The following is a 20,993-nucleotide window of genomic DNA, read 5'->3' as shown; positions in this document are numbered from 1 at the left end:
GACCATCCTGGCTAACATGGTGAAACCTCATCTCTACTAAAAACACAAAAAATTAGCCAGGCGTGGTGGCAGGCGCCTGTAGTCCCAGCTACTCGGGAGGCTGAGGCAGGACAACAGCGTGAACCCAGGAGGCGGAGCTTGCAGTGAGCCGAGATCGCGCCACTGCACTCCAGCCTGGGCAACAGAGCAAGACTCCATCTCAAACAAACAAACAAAAAACAACAAAAAACATTTTCTAGAGAGAGCTAAGAATAAAAGTCTTCTACCGTTTCATTTTTTTTGAGACAGAGTCACTCTGTCACCCGGGCTGGAGTGCAGTGGCCTGATTTTCGGTCACTGCAACCTCTGCCTCTTGGGTTCAAGCGATTCTCATGCCTCAGCCTCCCGAGTAGCTGGGATTATAGGTGTGCATCACCATGCCTGGCTAAATTTCTAGTAGAGATGGGATTTCGCCGTGTTGGTCAGGCTGGTCTCGAACTCCTGACCTCAAGTGATCTGCCCGCCTCAGCCTCCCAAAGTGTTGCGATTACAGGCATGAGCCACAATAGAAGCTTTCTAACTATTTTCAAAGAGCATTTTGGTCACAAGAAAAGGAAATATCCTAGGGACCACAAATGTTTCAACAGGAGAAAAGGAAATGAAGCAGAAATAATTGACTTTTTTGCCTTTTTAGAAGTTAAAAACATAAGTTAGGAATATAAACTGTTTCTTAAAATTGATAGCCATGTCATCTCCATCAGAAACTAGGAAGTAAATACATACTTTAGAGAGATTCTGAGCTCTCAAATATTGGTCCAAGATTAAAATATATTTACAGTTTTTGAGTATTGTCAGCTTTCTCTGCCACAGGCATCATAAAACATTCGGTTATATTAGAAACAGAAACTAGGCAAGGTATATTCGAAAGTCTCCCCAGGAGTCTGTGAAAACAATTGTTACACTCAGTTGGAGCCTGAAATGACTCCATGAGATGCCACAGACAAACCCGCATCTGGGTAATCTATTACAGTGGAGAGCATAGGACTCACTGAGAGACAACAGTGTGAAGGTGAGTTACAAATGAAACAGCAGAATTTTTCTACCATTTATTAATATATCACTATGTTATAAGTGAAAACTTGTGACACTCAAACATTTTTAAAATACCAAACTATGAGTGAAGATCACAGGAATGGGAAGCTGGTAGAGAACTGGGTCAGGTTCTCTGATGGTAAGTAATACAGGTTTGTCTACATAAATCATGCAATTCATAATTAGTACTGAACTTTTGGGGTCATCAAACCTAGTTCTCAGCCATGGTTAGTACTCCTCATTGCCCTTTCCCCCTACTCCTTAGGGGTATTTAGAAATGTACGAGGGTGGCCGGGCATGATGGCTCATGCCTGTAATCCCAGCACTTTGGGAGGCCAAGGCAGGCGAATCACGAGGTCAGGAAATCGAGACCATCCTAGCTAACATGGTGAAACCCCATCTCTACTAAAAATACAAAAAATTAGCTGGGTGTGGTGACGGGCGTCTATAGTCCCAGCTACTTGGGAGGCTGAGGCAGGAGAATGGCGTGAATCCGGGAGGTGGAGCTTGCAGTGAGCCGAGATTGTGCAACTGCACTCCAGCCTGGGTGACAGAGCGAGACAGACAAGAAAGAAAGAAAGAGAAGGAAGAGAAGGAAGAGAAGGAAGAGAAGGAAGGAAGGAAGGAAGGAAGGAAGGAAGGAAGGAAGGAAGGAAGGAAGGAAGGAAGAGAAGGAAGAGAAGGAAGAGAAGGAAGAGAAGGAAGAGAAGGAAGAGAAGGAAGGAAGGAAGGGAGGGAGGGAGGGAGGGAGGGAGGGAGGGAAGGAAGGAGAAAGAAAGAAAAGAAAGAAACAAAAGAAAAGAAAGAGAAAGAAAAGAAAGAAAAGAAAGAAAGAAAAGAAAGAGAAATGTGCAAAGGTATCTGAAGGCTGTTACATGACTGAATACCATACACGCATTCATTAGGCAGGAAGATAAAGTCCTAAAAGGAGCAGAATAGTCCCACACAATGTTAGAATTCTCATCCAAAATGCCAATAGGCTTCCCAACACAGATGAAAAAAGATTCAGAAAACTAAATTAATGTGCCTAAATTCCCAGCTAACTACCGGTAGAATCCATATCACAATCCAATTTTTAAATTCCCAATAGAGCATGTGTGTGTGAGGACATTACAGTTCTGCAAAGATTTTTATTTTATAAAGACGACATTGTTTTCAGATAATAACTGAGGCTGTTGTTCAGTTTGCATTGTGATGAAACTTAGGTAGATATGGATTCCAACAGAGAATGAACAAGTGAGGGAAAGAATCCGTCAGATGTAAACCGTATTTCATACTTTTCCTAAATAAGGGCATTGCTTGCAAAGACATCAGGACTGTTAATACAACAGCCTGTGCTGCTGGGTTATTGCCCAATGAGAAACTGTATCACACCAATTATGCCTCATTCTTTTTCTTAATCCAACTACCTCCCAGTGCTTGCCCTGGCTTTACCTTAGAATAATCTGATTTAATACTCCTTTTTCCCCTTGCCTAAATCAGTCATTTGAAAGCATGTTTCCCTTTCCATTGGTAAAACAGCCATATTGCACTTGGAGAAAGAGACCCCTTTCCCAAGGCTTCCTGTCGTATACGTGGCCATGAGCCTTTAGAGGTGATGCTGGGCCATGAGTCTGGGTACAGGTTCCTCACTTGATTGCCTAATTGAACAGTCTTCCAGGAAGTGTTAGGTTACCACATACCTTGAAGCCAGTTTTGATTTTTAACCCCTTGAATTAAAAAAAAATCTTCATAATTGTTTCTAAACCAGATGTTCCATAAAACGCAGTAAAATTTTATCCTCTTTTGAAGGTTTTAGTTACAGAAAAGAATATGTTTCCATGTCTAGTCTAGAATGTTTCCACAGGTTTATCTTTATGTTTCCACAGATTTCAAGCCTGTGTAATTTCTCCTCTCATAATATCTATAACAAGCCAAGTGTTATAAAAGAATAATATTGGCCATGATAGAAAAGACTAATCTCATCCTCATTAACCAGAGGGATTTCCTAGTGACTAGGCCACTTCTTAAAATACAATTACATTTGGCTTCACTTTTATTCCTGTGAATAAACTGTGGCACTCAAACTCACACCCTCCCACCACTAAGCCAAATTCCTATGGTGAAAACAATACATTGTTTAAGGTATGAAGTATCTGCTCCAATAACAAAATGGGGAAAACCTCATGTCTGCTCCCGAAACCTAGAAGGATTAGAAAAGCAACCAGAAGATGGTCTTAGTTAATCAATCCCCTTCTACAACTGGCAAAGGTATCAAGAAAACTAGTTGTCTAGGAGTACCATCAGCTATAGTTAATTATAGTCACAATTATAAAAGAGAATCCCAACTCAGGGTCACAATCAATTTTGTGTAACCTCGCCATGAACAAGAGGCTTACATTGTGAGAATCAGGGGTGTGGACTTCAGACTCTGACTTCCTAGATTCAGATACGACTTCACTATTGACCTTGGATATACTGTTTAACCTTTCTGTGTCTCAGTTTCCTCTGCTGTAAACTGGGGATGAATATAGTCCATATTTCATAGCATTCATTGTAAAGATTAAATGAGATCTTGTAAATGACCAGATTAATGCCTGACATTTGATAAACAATAATCCCTATGGCCCAGTGCTTATCAGCTATGGAGCTCCTCTTCCAAATATGAACCAATAGGGATTCTTCTCCTTCGGCCTTTTTGGAGAGGTTCTTCTATTACTTAGAAAGAGAAAAAGAGGAGATTCATACTCTGCTCTGAGACTGCCCCAACTGGGAGAAAGCAGCAGGACACCTGAGCTGCTATCCAGTCTGATGCTGTGTAGTTTCCTTTATTCCCCATGTTTCCCCCACAGGGAGCTGATGTGTGTCCTGCTTCTCCTGCCCCGTGTCTGTTGGTTTACACAGTCTGAGTAGGTCTTAGGGGCCTGGCTGGTAATTGGAGAGAACGGGATTCCCTTTGTAGGAGGAACTAGGCAGATATACTTCGAAGGTATCTAGAATCTCCATCTGACTTGACTATCCACCCCGGTTCAATTAATTTCTTTTCTACAACACACACTTACTTTTTGTGTTAGCCAACCATCCCTATGTACATAACCATGCCCTAGGAGAATCTGCTTTGTATAGGATGACTATAAAGTCATGACAGGGCCTTTGAAGAAGCTATAAACGTAATCTTTAACATGTCAAGAGAATCAGAGTCAAGCAGAGTTTATTTTCCAAAGGGTTGAGAGGGCATGATTGTTTGAACTTTTGCCACTATGTTCTCAAACCATTCTGAAAAGGATGATTGAAGACCCGAGCCCTGACAATGATAGGAAGGGGCTGTTTCTAAGCCAAACACGGTCAGTTACCCATTAAAGCAATATTTTACCATGACACTTTGCAATAGATATTATTACATGGAAAGAAACATAGGCCAGAGTGCAGATGGTACTCTTACTCAGGAATCCTGATGCTCACATTTTTACACCGAGGACTCTGAAGGTGAACAGAAGGTAAAGCAGCAGGTCAACTGCTCTGGTCGGCACAAAAACATCCCTTAGAATCCTTAATGCACAAACACCAAACATGGCTGGTGCTGCCAGCAGTCCCTTTCATTGCAGAGTCCTTACTGCCTCCTCCTCTCCTGTCTCACTGTTAGGACAATGAAAAAACCCATTGGCACACATTCTTTCCCCTTTGCATCAATGTCTTTTACTCCTGCTACCTGCTAAATGAAGGCACTCAAAAATGAAAGCTTCAAGGAAGCAGATCCTAGGCAATAGCTCTCAATTCAGTTAAATTTTCAACTCTGATAGAGGATTTGGGGAAAACCTAGAAACAAACTTTTAATGGTCCATATCGGCTTAATGTTGGCCCAAGACATTCCAGTCTGATGTCTGTCACTGTGAAGTGACACCAAAGAAACTTGAGAATTTTGATGGCCAACTTCACTGACTTGGGAAATCAATAGTGGGTCTGCCTCAACAAAGCACTTCCCTGTATTTCACTAAAGCCTTATGGGTGCCACATCAAAAATTTCAGAAATGTGGCATAGAAATCATGCCCTGTCAATGTGAACATGTAAATGATTTCCGGATTACGTGATTCATCTCTGTAAAGCTCAGATCATAGGCTTAAATCTGTGAATTTGGCACCAAAAAGAAAAAAAGAAAACAACAATAAAACAGACAAAAGAAATCACAACCTTATTCTTAAAGAAGCCAGTCTATATTACTGAAACAGGCCAGTCTAGAAAATACACACCCAGTTACAGAGTGCAGCCAATGAAAAAGTAGGGGGGTTTATGTGCAAATTCATTATCTATTACAGCTTTAAAAATAGCTTGTATCTCTTTTCCTAGTGACAGCAAATTGAGAGAATCACTTTCATTCATAAGGGCCACATATGTGCCTACACAGCTTCTGCCAGTACAAAACCCAGGATTAAACTGGGAAGGGATGGGTTTTGAAATACTTACTAATTTCGTATCCAATTAGTAGATGACGATATAGATCCTTTAAAGATAAATGCGGTATTTTTTTTTTAGTCAAAGGGTTACTGGTGTTGACAAGTGTGGTGTCAGCTCTTTAAAGAAAGGACTAATTATACATAATTGCACATTAATCTTCTAATTTATTGAAAAGAAGATCAACCTACTTTTGCATCTAATACATATTATGCACATATCAGGCAAAATGAGACAATGGATGCATGCATGTGTGAAAGTGCTTTATGCACTCAAAGATAAGCTGAATGATTAACACTGTGTAACATAAAAAGTCTCAGAGAATTATTTTAAAAAACAAGCGTGTCGGCTGGGCATGGTGGCTCACACCTGTAATGCCAGCACTTTGGGAGGGGCAGGTGCATCACTTGAGGTCAGGAGTTAGAGACCAGCCTGACAAACATGGTGAAACCCCATCTCTACTAAAAATACAAAACTTAGCCAGACATGGTGCTACATGCCTGTAATCCCAGCTACTCAGGAGGCTGAGGCAGAAGAATTGCCTGAACCATGGAGGTAGAGGTTGCAGTGAGCCAAGATTGTGCCATTGCACTCCAGCCTGGGCAACAAGAGCGAAACTCTGTCGGGGGTGGGGTGGGGTGGGGTTGTCTGTGTCTACATAGAAAAGCACATGAAAAGTAAGTCCCACTTGTGAGGTAGGCAGACTAAGAGAATGCATTTAATGTGCTCTTCTTTTAGCTTCACCTTAAGTGCTTGTTAGGTCATTTGAGGACCTATCTTAACTTTCTGTATATGTTTAAGGATCATTCTGCAAAGTTTACTTTGACCTTTTATTAGTGGCTGGTGCAGAAGAAAAAAAAAGAGGTAGGAGGAGGAGAGAAAGCAGTACTGACATAAACAAACTCTACAATTGGGGAAAAAAAAAAAAAAAAAAAACACAGTTGCCTAAACTTTCCAAAACCATTTTGAGAAGGTTTCTATTTAAAGATCAGACATAGACCACACTAGGCCTCCAAGTATATTTTCACAATCCCGTTTCTGCTCTCCATTATTTTAGTAATGAACCCCCCAGCCCCCAAGAGGATCCAGTGAAGCCTCCCACCCTGTGTGTGCCCAACCAAGTTTAGGTAACGTTAATGAAGTTAAACACCAAGAGCAAGTAGAAAACATGTGCATTTTCTTGTTTTCTTCCCCCTCCCCCAAAGATAATCACTATCTCGATCTAGTTACTAATTTTCAAACTGTACAACTTGACAATAACAAATTTTTAGAAAGAAAAAGCTGTATTACATTTAAAAAATACAAATAATTTTATAAGTCAATGGTTTTATATCCTTAATTTCACTAAGGATAAAAATGAGCCATTTATACCAATATATTATTTACTGGTCCTCAACATCATTTACTAATACCATTTACTAAATTAATCAGTAGGGGTTGGGGGAGATGTCGCTGACGAATTTCATAAGAATACAGAAATAAGGAAAGCAGGTAAATTTGCTCCTTAACCCGATTGTTAAAACACCTCTAACACACACCATCAAATGGCTTGCAAGCTCCTTCTAACCAAGAACTTGGGGCTGAAGGGACAAGTTAATTGAAAAGAATGTAAACAGTCAAGTCCAAACTTAGGAAGTTCACTGCAAAGTACTTCCTGTGCTGCATAGGGAGCCAAAACAAAGTGAGGCAAAACCTATCTCGCCTCTAAACAACTGAAATCAGTGTTCTTCCTCTAATGAATCCTTGCAATTAGATTACTAGTGATCTAACCAAACTGAGGCTGACTTTCTCCCTTTCTGCAAAAAGGCTTATCTATACAATAAACTCTAAGTCAGTTGGGAGGCCAAGGTGGCCGCATCATGAGGTCAGGAGTTGGAGACCAGCTGACCAACATGGTGAAACGCTGTCGCTACTAAAAATACAAAAATTAGCACTGCGTGGTGGCGCGCGCCTGTAATCCCAGCTACTCAGGAGGCTGAGGCAGGAGGATCGCTTGAACGCTGGAGGCGGAGGTTGCAGTGAGCCAAGATTGCACCACTGCACTCCAGCCTGGGTAACAGAGCAAGGCTCCGTCTCAGGGAAAAAAAGAAAAACCCTTTAAGTCAGGAATCTCACTGGCTGCTAAAGAAACATCATAATCAAAGGATTTTGGGTCTTTGAAACAGAGATTCAATTAGAATTTGAAATGGAGAAAGATGTGCACAATTAAGATAGAATAAAATGGAGATGAGGATGTGTTTGTTTGGCTTACAATATTTCATTGGCTTAAGAATATTAAGGATAACGTTGCAACTGTGTTTCCCTGATGAGCTCCAAGAAAGGAAGGATGAATAATTTTGCCATTAACTATAAGTCAATGTTTAGAAATACTCTGAATACACTGGAATTTGGGGTTCCACCAAAATTATTTTAAAAACCAGTATACGGAAAAAGAGACTTTAGCCAGGCATGGTGGCTCACGCCTGTAATCCCAGCACTGTAGGAGGCCGAGGCAGGCAGATCACGAGGTCAGGAGTTCAAGACCAGCCTGACCAACACGGTGAGACCTCATCTCTACTAAAAACTCAAAAATTAGCCGGGTGTGGCAGTGCGCTCCTGTAGTCCCAGCTACTCAGGAGGCTGAGGCAGATGAATAGCCTGAACCCGGGAGGCAGAGGTTGCAGTGAACTGAGATCACACCACTGCACTCCTGTCTGGGTGACAGAGTGAGACTCCGTCTCAGAAAAAAGAGAAGAGAAGAGAGAAGAGAGGAGACAGGAGAAGAGAGAAGAGAGAAAAGAAAAGAGAAAAGCGAAAAGAAAAAGGAAAAGGAAAAGAGAAAAAGAAACTTTAGGAATAAAAAAGTCCTTTGTGAAGGTTGTCATTATCATTAATTATCAGCATTTTTACCATTATTGAATGCCAATGGCTTTAAAAATACCCATCTTGGTCAGGCGCAATGGCTCACAGCTGTAATCCCAACACTTTGCAAAGCTGAGCTGAGAGATCACTTGAGGCCAGGAGTTTGAGACCAGCCTGGGCAACACAGAGAGACACCACTTCTCCAAAACATAAAAAAATTAGCCAGGCCTGGTGGCATGTGGCTGTGGTCCTAGCTATTCGGGAGGCTGAGGTTGGAGGGGCACTTAAGGCTGGGAGGTTGAGGCTGTAGTGAGTCATGATCGCACCACTGCACTCCAGCCTGGGCAACAGGACAAGACCCCATCTTAACAACAAAAAATCAAAAACCAACGAAAACACCCACCATCTCATTTAATTTGATCCTCTTACCCTTTGAGGTGGCCACGATCAACAGCATAGGAAGGAAAATCAAGGCTTGAAGAAGAGCCCCCAAATCAGTAAAGTGACAGGGCCTGGATATAAATCAGGTCAGCTGGATTCAGATACCCTCATGACTGGTTATCAAGAAGACATACTTCCATTGTTCTCTTCTTAGCTTCAATTAACAAATTTAGTGCCTTTTTACAGTACAAACTCACTAACACTTGATGTTATGCAGAAATACATAAAATCACCCTACCATCAAATACACACTATGTTTTTAATGTCAGTGTATTAAAATTTTTAAGAATAGTTTCAAGCGTGTTTTCAGAATTTGGTAAACACCTCTACAGATAAATCAAGGGGACAGGGTGAAATTTTGTTAAAATCAACATCTTCCTGCTAGAGTTACCTAGGGTCATCCCTAAGCCTAAAAGCCTTTCCTCCATTCATTTTGTCACTCATTTATAGAGCATTCTAAGATGTGTGAAGAGTCAGATTCTGTTTCACACCTGGTTGTTTGCCTTTTCCACAGAGGTGTATCTATGACCTGTAATCTTAAATAACCGTTTCTGCCTTATATTCAACGTTCTTTTATTTAGACATTATTACATCTGACTTCTAAGTGAATACCTAAATTCTGTGACACATTATACAGAAATTACTTTGGATGGATTGTATTTTTATTTTTATTTTTGACAGTACACATAGAAATAATGCTTTTATAGTTCACGTTTTTGTTCCTTTGTTATAAAGTAATGTGATGTGAATTCCTTTTCCATCTAAACTTATTTTCATGTCCTATGTTTACAAATTTAACTCTTTAAGTACTCTGTGTATTTATTCATTCATTTACATATGACTGATGTCTTGTGTAAGGCAAATAAAGGAGAAAACAGATTTAAAAATTCAAAATATAAGAGAACTGTTGGTCATAAGTTTATAGTAGAAATTTTCTACCCCACTGCTTTTCTGGGGAAATTATTTTGAACTTCTGATTAAAAACAATAATCCTAAAAATTAACTTGCTACACAATGGCCAGGAAAAAAAAACATATCCTTTTATGCAATGACCAGGTTACTCAAAGCATCACTTAGTTTTTCAAAATGTTATCTACTGAAACTTAACACTAGATTTTTAGAAGAGAAATTTTAGTCTTGAAAATATACTTCATGGTGTATTTTTCTATAAATATTAGTTTTGTTAACAGATTTTATTATCTATTAGATTCTAGATTAGTCTAATCATGTTCACTAAAATTTGGTTTTATTTATTTCTCCTAGTTTCATATTTATTATGTATTATATAATTTTTCACATTCTATAAACATTTACTCTATTTCTTCTCCCTCACTTATTTTACATATAAAAAATTTTGACTATTTGTAATTTTCATTAAAAATTTTTTAATGCATCCATGTAATTATTAAATGTCTATAAACAGCAAAAAAAAAAAAAGGCTGCATTTAATTATAAAGAAAGAAAATACCTCATATTGTATACACTTGAAACAGTACAATAATTAACCAGTATCTATCAAAACACCTTATTCGATCTTTGAGATGGTTAAGTCCTACCTGGCTCCCCAAGGTTTTTTTTTTTTTTTTTTTTTTGAGACAGAGTCTACTCTGTCCCCCGGGCTGGCGTGCAGTGGCGCGATCTCGGCTCACTGCAAGCTCCGCCTCCCGGATTCCTGCCATTCTCCTGCCTCAGCCTCCCAAGTAGCTGGGACTACAGGCGCCCGCCACCGCGCCTGGCTAATTTTTTGTATTTTTAGTAGAGACGGGGTTTCACCGTGGTCTCGATCTCCTGACCTTGTGATCCGCCCGCCTCGGCCTCCCAAAGTTCTGGGATTACAGGCTTGAGCCACCGCGCCCAGCCAGGTTTTAAAATGTTTTAATGCATTCCAGTTACAGAGTAAGACCAAGGGTTCTAGCTTTGCGCAGCAGAAGTTCAAATCCTTATGGATTATCAGGAGCATTAAGCCAGTGTGTGAAAGGGAACTCTGAAGACCCTAGTCATTGTGATGATGCGATCATTCACTAAAAGTAAAAGAGAACAAAGACGACAGTGATTTAAGCTGCCAAAATGTGCTGTCCTGCAGAACCATCAGTAATGTCAAGACAGTCAAGACATTAAGACTTCTTGGTTCTAAAACTGGCTTGGCATCTTAGCAGCCAAAACAAGATCTAGCAAAAGACTCACTCTGCACTTCATGTTCCAAAAACACTAACTATATTTTCTATTTACATTTACAATAGAGGCAAATTAGATCCACAACACTTTCTGAAATGTCTGAAAAAACATGGAGAAAGGGTGAGGTCAAATGGGGTATCATATTTAAAATGGCATGAGTTTTAAAATGATGTAAGTTTAAACAAATAGATCCTCAAAAAAGCCTTAAGGAAAATTCTGAAAGCTATTTCACACAGTAATGTAATTATCTGATGAAGTGTTCTACCTAGAGAAGAGCTGGGTGAAGTTGAGATTTCCACATATACTTGTCATTGGAATATACACTGGTTTACGTGTGAGAACGTGTGGTTCTTCCCCCCTATTTCCCCAGGGAAAGGATGCTACTAACATTTCTGATTACTTTTCTTTCTTTAAACTTCCTTGAGATTCTTTTTTTTTGAGACAGTCTTGCTCCATCGCTCAGGCTGGAGTGCAATGCCACAATCTCAGCTCACTGCAAGCTCCATCTCCTGGGTTCAAGCAATTCTCCTGCCTCAGCCTCCCAAGTAGGTGGGATAACAGGCACCCACCATGGTGCCGAGCTAATTTTTTGGTTTTTTCTTTTTGTATTTTTAGTAACGTCGGGGTTTCACCACGTTGGCCAGCCTAGTAAAGAGTAGGAGCACTGGATACAGACCTGGGGTGAATCCTGTTTAATTAATTAATTAATTTAATTAATTAATTTTTTTTTTTGAGATGGAGTCTCGCTCTGTCACCCAGACTGGAATGCAGTGGTGTGATCTTGGCTCACTGCAACCTCCGCCTCCCAGATTCAAGTGATTCTCGTGCCTCAGCCTCCGGAGTAGCTGGAATTACAGGCTACCACCATGCCTGGCTAAATTTTGTATTTTCAGTAGAGACAGGGTTTCACCATGTTGGACCAGGCTGGTCTGGAATGCCTGACCTCAGGTGATCCGCCCACCTCGGCCTCCCAAAGTACTGGGATTATAGTCATGAGCTACTGTGCCTGGCAAGGTTCTTTCACTAGTGTTTAATTTTCTAGTTTCCTAAGTAAATGCTTCATAAATTCAAATAATCAACTTACTCTTCTTCAGGAAAAAATTGAAGACTACTTAAATAAATGCATCTTCATTTGTTTTTAACTTTTAACTTACGTGCTATTATAATCGTAGGGAGGTTTTATAACATCCAAAAATTGCAGGGCCACCATGAAGAGAACAGAGCCAGAACAAAGAAAATCTGAGCAGATTCTAGAACTAAATAATCACTCAGTGGGCACTTGTTAACTAGTGCTTTCTTTCTGAATTGTACATGGGTTAGGAGTCACTTTTGGTGGTATGCCTTTCATGGTGAGTCCATTTCAAATTTCTTTGCGGGGAGTTCACTGGATACGGCTGTTTGTCAAGCTCCAAAGTGCATGCACATAGCTGAGAAAAACAACAAAAGGGCCCAATGGCCCCACATCACAGCAGCTTTATACTGGCACAAGCCTAGTTCCCAACCCTGTGACGTCAAATGGCTGCCTTAAAAGTCTGCAAGTCAAGAGTTAAGCAGTTATAAACAGATTTAACAGATAAACACTAGATCAGGCCCATGATCTCATCTGGCAATCCTGCATATTTCCCATCTAAAAGTCCCAGCTGGGATCTTACTAATTGGGCCTCTTTAACCCACTTTCAGCAATATGCTAAATGAAACTTAAGGAGAAAATTTCAAAACTGATAAGAAACATATTGATATAGTGTCTAGTGGGGGCCAGCGGAGTTGAGCTAGGCCATCTGGACGCTTATATTTGTAAAAAGTTTTGTTTGGTGGAAATAATTCACCTAACTCACAAGCTGTACAAATATTAAGATCAAAAGTCCTAACTTGCACAGGCTGTCAGGAAAACCTGTAACACAGGAAACAGAGACTGTCTAACCAAGCTGAAATGTTTGTGTAGCCAGTGCAGGTCTTAACTGCTCTGGTATCCCCTCCATACTTAACGGTCTGTCCCAGTACTTCTGGCCAAGAAAATATATTCATGGTATAGGTTTACTTACAGAGCATTTGCAAATGCTTTTGCTTGTTTTCCCTTTACCATTTCGAAGTAAATAATACCTCCACCTCACAAATGAGAAACCTGGTATAGAACTAATGAATTAATTATATCTACTTATAAAGAACCTTGGTAGCTGAAAAGCTCAAACTATTTAATATAACGAATTATGTACGAGACGGTAATCACTGTGATATTTATAAATAACTGTAGTGTTTATTTGAATGCCAGGAATTTATGGAAATGAAAAAAGGGCTAAGTTTTCCTGATCATATCAGCTGTTTTTTCAACATCTGACACTATCAAGTCTTTTCTCAGCACATTTTCTTACAAATTATTAAAGTTTTCTAAAATTCTCTCTTAACTGCAAATACTATTGTATCAAATTTTTTCAACAGTCAAGAAATAATTTAATATTTTATATATTTTTAGTTTAGATACAATTTTTCCATTTATTATTAAGGTTTCTTTGCAATGGAAGTCTGAGTGGCAGCCATTTTACCTCTTTTAAACAAAACTGCTTTTCAACTCTTTATTCCAAAATCTATTTAGACCCTGACAAAATACCTTTCCTTCAAGTTCTGTCTCATTATAAGAGTAATACAAGGGTTGAGTTTTTCCCGTTTCTGTTATTTATTAATAAGTAAAACAAAGGCAGTTCCATTACTTAGAACTGTCACAGAAATGTTACTTGTCCCTGCTAAAAGAAACATTTTAAGTCATGTGAAATTCCTACAGAAATCAAATCTACTATTAAAATCAGTCAAAAAGCATTTAGCAAGAATCCACGATTGCTTCATATCTACTAGAATGGTTATAATTTTAAAAACAGAAACAAGTTTTGAATGCAAAATGGTGCAACCACTATGGAAAACAATTACAAACCAAAGTAAATAAAAAGCTAACATAATGATCACCACATGACCCAGAAATTCTACTCCTAGGTATACCCAAAGGAATTTTAACAGATTCAGATACTTACACATCAATGTTCACTGTGGCCTTATTCGCAATAGTCAAAAGGTGGAAACAATCTAAGCATCCATCAACAAATGAATGGATAAACAAAATGTACATATCCATATAATACAATTTTATTCAGCTATAAAAAGGAATTCGATTCTGGTAAATGCCACAGCATGGATAAATCTCAAAAATGTTATGCTAAGAAGAAGAGCCAGAAGCAAAAAAAAAAATATTTCATTATTTAGAATAGGCAAATTCACAGAGAAAGCAAGCAGATTAGAGATTACCAGGGGCTGGGGAAAAGGGAGAATGGGGAGGTATTTACTGCATGAGGGCTATAGAGTTTCTGCTTGGGTTGATGAAAAAGTTTGAAAATAGTGGTAATGATTGCACAACATGGTGAACGTAAATAATGCCAAGAAAGCGTACATTTAAAAGTCATTAAAATAGCAACATTTTTAATGTATTTTACCGTAATTTTAAAAAATAAGGTAATATACCAAAAGCCATTATATTTTTAAAATGGGTGAATCATATGCAAATTACATCTCAAGAGCTATCTGGAAGAAAAACAACACTGAACTTGGAGGTTCACTGATAATTAGAGATCACTTAGATTAATGAGCACAGTTTGAGAGTAAAGCTAATTACTACACTAGCCTAAGCAATTTTGGTTAGGAAGGCAATTTGTAGTGATGTACACAGACTTCTCTAGTTCTCACGTGACTTAATTCAGTCTAAGATAAAACCTAGCCCAATAACAACTATCCAAAATCAGGAAAGGAAGGATAACAAATGAATGGCACATATACTAAAGAGTTCACAACTTTTTAAAGTAATGGCCCATTTCCAGACACCAGTAAGACAAGACAACGCCAAAACAGGTCATTACAGAGATCTCTACATTAGCAGAGATCATGCGTAAGCCTGAATTGAAGGTTAACTACAAATCATTCTTATTTATAAAAACAAGATTCCTACTAGACAATAATGACAGTTTGAAGTCCTCACAGTTGCTGGGAATAGCCAGATGGTTTACTCCCACATCTGTTGGGGATCTTCACCTTTCCACATGCTCTGCTTCCGTATTCCTTTTAAACATTTCCACAAGTCAGAATTTCTCCTACATCTAGCTAACTCCCTATAGTAGTGCATCTGATTTACCTTCCAAAATTATAAACAAGTCCTAAAAATAATTTGATACTTAAGATTTTCAGTGCCCCCTTGCTTTAGCTTGGAAATTCAAAACAGGTACAGAAATTACAAACTGAGTTAAAGACAAAGAATAGGTCAGATATTGTGCTGCCAGGTTAAAGAATGGATGGGGCTTTTAATGATGTGGATTAATGAGACCAAAGATAACCCGAAAAGAAGTCTGGGTTTGAGTTATTCTTTGCCTAACATGGGACTTTTTGCTATAGAAACAAAACGTGCTGTATTTAACTTTAGAAGGTTTGAGTAGTTCCCTGATAAAAAGTTCAGTTACAACTTAATTCAATCTGAGCATGTTTTTTCATACAATTATCAAAATGGCTGAAGCCCAGTCCAAAAACGGAAGAAAATAGATTTTAAAAATCAGTCATTTTGAGAAAAGACTAATCATTAATACTAACAACTGAACCAGACAGCAATCAAGACAGAAACAACAAAAAGAGAAAGTAAACATGGAGAAGTGGTTCGTAACAATAAACTATTCTACACAGGGAAACTTACTGGATTCAAGCATATGTTTCTCAATAGTGGAATAAAACAAAACATTACAACATTGAATTCTCTCTCCAAAGGAAAATAAGAAAATGTTGTTAAGAGAACCCTGGACAGATGACATGAGAGAAGAAAACTTTTAATGGCTACAAGCATCATATGTTTTTAACTCGTCAATTAGAAAAGATGACCCTGAAAAGAGCCTAATATGTTGGGTCACAAAGAATATACCTATTGGGCTTCATGATTAAATACATGACCTTGAATGGGTCTGCTCCATGGTCACACACTGAACTTTACAGTGGACATTTGTCCTGGACATTGTGAATTAAACAGTCTTTAACTGCCACAAGGAAAAATGCAGCAACATCCCATGTACAAAGCAAGCAAAAAGATGTATAAAATGGACAAGGCTTAGATGCAGGAAGTTTACTTTTAGTTGCCTCCTAGTTGGAGCTCTAAACCTACACATGATAAGTGAATCATCCATCCCCTCCAAGTCTGTTTCCCTAACTATAACATCAGGAAGATTTCTAACACCTCTACTACTCTACATAGAAAAGTTCAAAATGTCAAGAGATCAGCCAGGAGCTCAGTAAATGCCTTACACTCTTACATAAGTCAGCTCTGGGCAGCAGTGGGATCATTATTCCACAGGTAAATATGGATTTTCCCTTAGGCCCACAGAACAGGACAAAATTAGACCTGTTTTATTTGGGGTTCTTCCCAAGTTATTAACACACAAGTAGCAAAGAGTATTAATGATTAAAGGAGAAGATACAGCTGAAGAAAGCCGTATTGCCAGTGAAAAAAAAAGAATGGGGAGCCTAGTGCAAGAATAACCTAAAACCAGACCTCAGGACCAGACAACAGTGATCTGTGGCCAGCTGGCACAGGGGCAAACAGGGTTAAACACCTCTATCATTATATTACAGTAGGTTCATTACCTGCTATTTGTAATGATAACCTTTGAGCACCAAGAAAAATTGAAATTATGTTCACTGTATTCAGTAGGGTGAGGAAACACAGTTTTTTGACTATTATCATTTAAACATTAAAAAAAAAAAAAGCAAAAAAAACTTCAGGCTGGGTGTCGTGGCTCATGCTTGTAATCTCAACACTCTGGAAGGCCAAGGTGGGAGAATCTCTCTTAAGTCCAGGAGCTGGAGACCAGCCTGGGCAACACAGCAACACCCTGTCTGTCTTTATTCTTTAACAAACTAACAAACAAAACCCTTCGGTTATCTCTAAAAAAAAAAACACAACCTACCGCCTAAGGGAATGTTGCCTTGTCAGATGAGAGGTCACTATAAAAGCCTATTGTTCAGAAAATGAGTCAGTGACATCTTTATACACATAAGAGAAATACAGTAAAGCAATGAGAGCCAAGTCTGAAGCTTCAACTGCTTGTTACTTCCTTTTTAAGAACAATGAAAAGAACATGGTGAAAACTTCATCTAACATAACTTAGAGGACCCAGAATATTTCTGCATTTAGAAGGTACCCACCTGGTTAAAATAAAACACTGCTAAATTGAAATTGTGGTTCTACTTTTAAGTTTAAAGTATCATTATACTGAGAAAATTCTGGTTTTATGTATTTAATGCAAAAATCATAAAACAACTGTTACATCAAAACATTCAATTATATACTGTGCTTCGGTGTATACTACTGGTGCTCAATAAATAATTGGTTTATATTTTGTACTATAGGAGAGGAACAGAGTGAGTAGGCAGTTATTCTGACCAGGTCATTTATCCAAATCCAGAAAAATTCTGGACTCTGGAATTTCTGGAATCCTAAGATGTTCCTACATGCTTTATATGAAAAACCAACAACAATTAAGGTGTTTCTTCTCAGCGTGTACACATTTTTGTTCCAAAGTCTAAAAACCTTTCAAGGTTGTGTATCAATGACACCATTATATGAAGTATGAAGACTTTTCCTTGGACCTCTAAGTCATCACCTATACCATGTCTCTCCAACAGCACTCTGCATGGTCTACTCGAAGGAGCAGCTGCCAGGGGTACCTGCAGGTACCACAGCAACACAAAGGCCAGACACAAGTTCCCAGAAGCCTCCAAAATGGTACCTGTATTACAACCAGTCAAGTGGCTGCTTGCCTTCTAGGAAGCACCCTAAACAGTGCTTCAATCAGCACTTGTTCACAGCCACTTAGGCCAACTGCCTAGAGCATGATGGAGCCAGCCTTCACTGAGACTCTTCGCCTGAGGATTCATCCTCAGCATCTGAAACTACATTCTGCTTCCTTTCACCTTCTCTAACTTAGTTCCCCTTAAGTTGTTTAGTTTTTCAACATATTAAGGAGGAAAAATATTCACCAAAACAATACTGGTAAAAGTCTCAAAACACACGGCAACAACACCTACAAACCAAATACAGATATATTTACTCAATTACAAATGACTGTAATTTATTCTATTACAACACACATCTTTTGGGAAAGCCTTATATGTAAATTTTTAATCAACCAGAATAAAGACTATGAGCAGTTTTTCTTTTTTTTAAATGCTGCATATCTAAAAGGAAAGCCTCATGACATAAAAAAAGCCAGGATTTCAATCTATTCTGAGCATAGTCATGTAGAGTATAATGATGAGCAAGCTAACATGTCAAATATCTCCTCTGGAAAAAACAAAGCAGCACTACACACCACCATGGGATGGGATGGGCTGGATTAAAATAAGACCCACATCATCAGATCTCAGATATTTTGAGCATTTCATTCAAAGCAATCAAAAAGCAGAGTGCTATTTAATAATCTGCACCTCTGATCACAATTCTTGGAAAAAGCTCTTTAGAGGGCTAATTAAATTGATGAATCCCTCCCTCTTAGATTGTGCAGTCATATTCTTTCCACTTGATTTCCCGTCCAAAGAGATTCCATTACTTCCCACCACCTCATATGGAAACCCCCTACAATTACATCATTAGTACTTACATTCAAAGCATTCTTTGCAGCTTCTGCTTCTGAGCGACTGTCAAAACTGACAAAACCTACAGGCTGGGGAAAAAAAGAGAAATATGAAGAAAAAAAAATCAGACGATGTCTATTTTTCTAGGTCAAGGGTGACGTCAAACTGAAGAGCTAAGATAAAGAAATGACCACAGGCAATGGGCAGAAATAAGAAAGCCAAGTCCCGAAGAATCATGACTCAGTGGCTTAGCCAAATTTCTAACATGAATCAAAGGGATGGTGAGGGTAGTTCTTCAAGGGCACAGCTGGGGATTTAGAGAATCATAAAAAAATCTAGAAGTGGTTGAAAGGTGAACAGCAGTGAACAAGGGAATAGAGGAAAACTTGGGTTGGAGAGGCTCTACTTTCCTAAATCAAATTCACTGTACCTCAGTTTCTTCATCTTTTAAAATGGAAAGAGAACCGAATCACCTTTTGGTACACTGTAAGTGCAAGAATACAATGACACAATGATAAAACCCCTGAACTCTCACTGCATGACCAAAATTACAAAGTGAACATTCCTATCTCAAATCCTAAGGGATGCCTTAAAAAATCCTGTGCTGGCTGGACAGGGTGGCTCACGCCTATAATCCCAGTACTCTGGAAGGCTGAGGTGGGCAGATCACGAGGTCAAGAGATCAAGACCATCCTGGCCAACATGGTGAAACCCCGTCTCTACTACAAACACAAAAACTAGCTGGGTGTGGTGGTGTGCACCTGTAATCCTGGCTACTTGGGAGGCTGAGGCAGGAGAATCGTTTGAACCCAGGAGGCAGAGGTTGCAGTGAGCCGAGATCACGCCACTGCACTCCAGCCTGGCAACAGAGCGAGACTCTGTCTCAAAAACAAAAAAACAACAACAAAAAATCATCTTCCTAATTAGGCTGTTCAGAGTAAATACAGAAAGGCCATAATCCCTTTGCACTCCCTATCTTTCAGTAGAGAAGGTTGCCTCCAAGATCATTCTTCTCACGAGCCAGAGAGATGAATAGTGATTGGAGAGGTGTGTATGCCAAGTGTTTAGCTTTAAAAAAAAAAAAAAAGTATACAGCTACAATCTCTAAGCTTGTATGAACTATCAGAATCACCGACTACCACTTCCATTTTGTACATTCTCTGCTCCATTCTGGACTCGGGACTCTGCCTTAGTTTAGGGGTTTGACAGACAGCATGATCCCTCACTATCTGATATTCACAGATTGTACACGTTTGTTTAACCTCATAAAAAGAAATGGGAAAGACTTGGGAATAAAAGTGAATTTAAATAATAAACCACTATTTTCACTGAACATACAAATCAATCTCAGCATACCACTGTGTTTATCTTTCTCTGGGACAGTCCCTGAAATTCCAGCTGATGATTATAGAATTATGAAGCATTTTCCTGTGCTAATTCCTAATACATCTCACTCTTTATTTTAAAGAAAAGAAAACCCTCAAATTCTAACGGGAATAAAAAAAAAAAGAATGTCAAGCCCCAGTAACATTACTGAAGAAAGTAAAAAAGTGATCTTTTTATGCCAGTTTAAAATTCTTACCTGTTTAGATGTGAGCTTTATAAGAGAACCCTCATAGCCCTGAAAATAAAAAAAAAACCAAGTTTAGCCAAGAGTAACTGTAGTAATACCATCTTGTTCATGTAAAAGTAAGTTCTTTGTTGATTACCTAACTCCTCTTACGAATGTCTCCTAAGTTATCTGGGAAAGCAAATTACACACACGCATGTGCACGTGCACACACACACACACACCTGTTTGCATTCTTGGGGCCTTTAAAAAAATATCAATCTATGGATTCATCTGTGTGTGTTTCTCTTCCTTCTATTTTTTTTTTTTCATGAAATTACACAATGGTAGAAAAATGAGTGTCTCTGTTAATAGCAATCTTTTTGTTTTCTTGGTCTAGGTAAGAATAGGGATTTTACAGAACTAGGCAAGGAAAGAAGGTAAATTTAATACAACAGGAAGGTCAGAGCATGTATTGATTGGGTCATGTATCTGCTATAAAATAACAACAATAAAACATTAAGAATATAGTTGGGGCCTGGCACGGTGACTCACGCCTGTAATCCCAGCATTTTGGGAGGCCAAGGTGGGCAGATCACGAGGTCTGGAGATCCAGACCATCCTGGCTAACATGGTGAAACTCCATCTCCACTAAAAATACAAAAAAATTATCCAGGCATGGTGGCGGGCGCCTGTAGTCCCAGCTACTCAAGAGGCTGAGGCAGGGGAATGGCGTGAACCTGGGAGGCGGAGCTTGCAGTGAGCTGATGGTGCCACTGCACTCCAGCCTGGGAGACAGAGCCAGACTCCGTCTCAAAAAAATATACCTGGTAAAACTCCCTG

At 39.0% G+C, this 20,993-nt stretch overlaps 1 protein-coding gene across 13 annotated transcripts in view; it reads right to left on the bottom strand.

Annotated features, from left to right (window-relative positions):
* Nucleotides 1–20,993, bottom strand: part of RBPMS (RNA binding protein, mRNA processing factor) — a 188,834-nt gene that overhangs the window by 75,719 nt on the left and 92,122 nt on the right. For all 13 annotated transcript variants that reach the window (XM_074000628.1, XM_065519038.2, XM_074000627.1 and 10 more), the window contains 2 exons: nucleotides 20,184–20,222; nucleotides 18,628–18,690 (listed from right to left, as the gene is read on the bottom strand). In XM_074000628.1, coding sequence (XP_073856729.1) covers nucleotides 18,628–18,690; nucleotides 20,184–20,222 — 102 coding nt within the window. The remainder of the gene's footprint in view (nucleotides 1–18,627; nucleotides 18,691–20,183; nucleotides 20,223–20,993) is intronic.

Source organism: Macaca fascicularis, chromosome 8, assembly GCF_037993035.2.
Source record: "Macaca fascicularis isolate 582-1 chromosome 8, T2T-MFA8v1.1".
Taxonomy (NCBI): domain Eukaryota; kingdom Metazoa; phylum Chordata; class Mammalia; order Primates; family Cercopithecidae; genus Macaca; species Macaca fascicularis.
The sequence above is the reverse complement of the archived record's forward strand: the minus strand, read 5'-3'. Positions and strand labels throughout refer to the sequence as shown.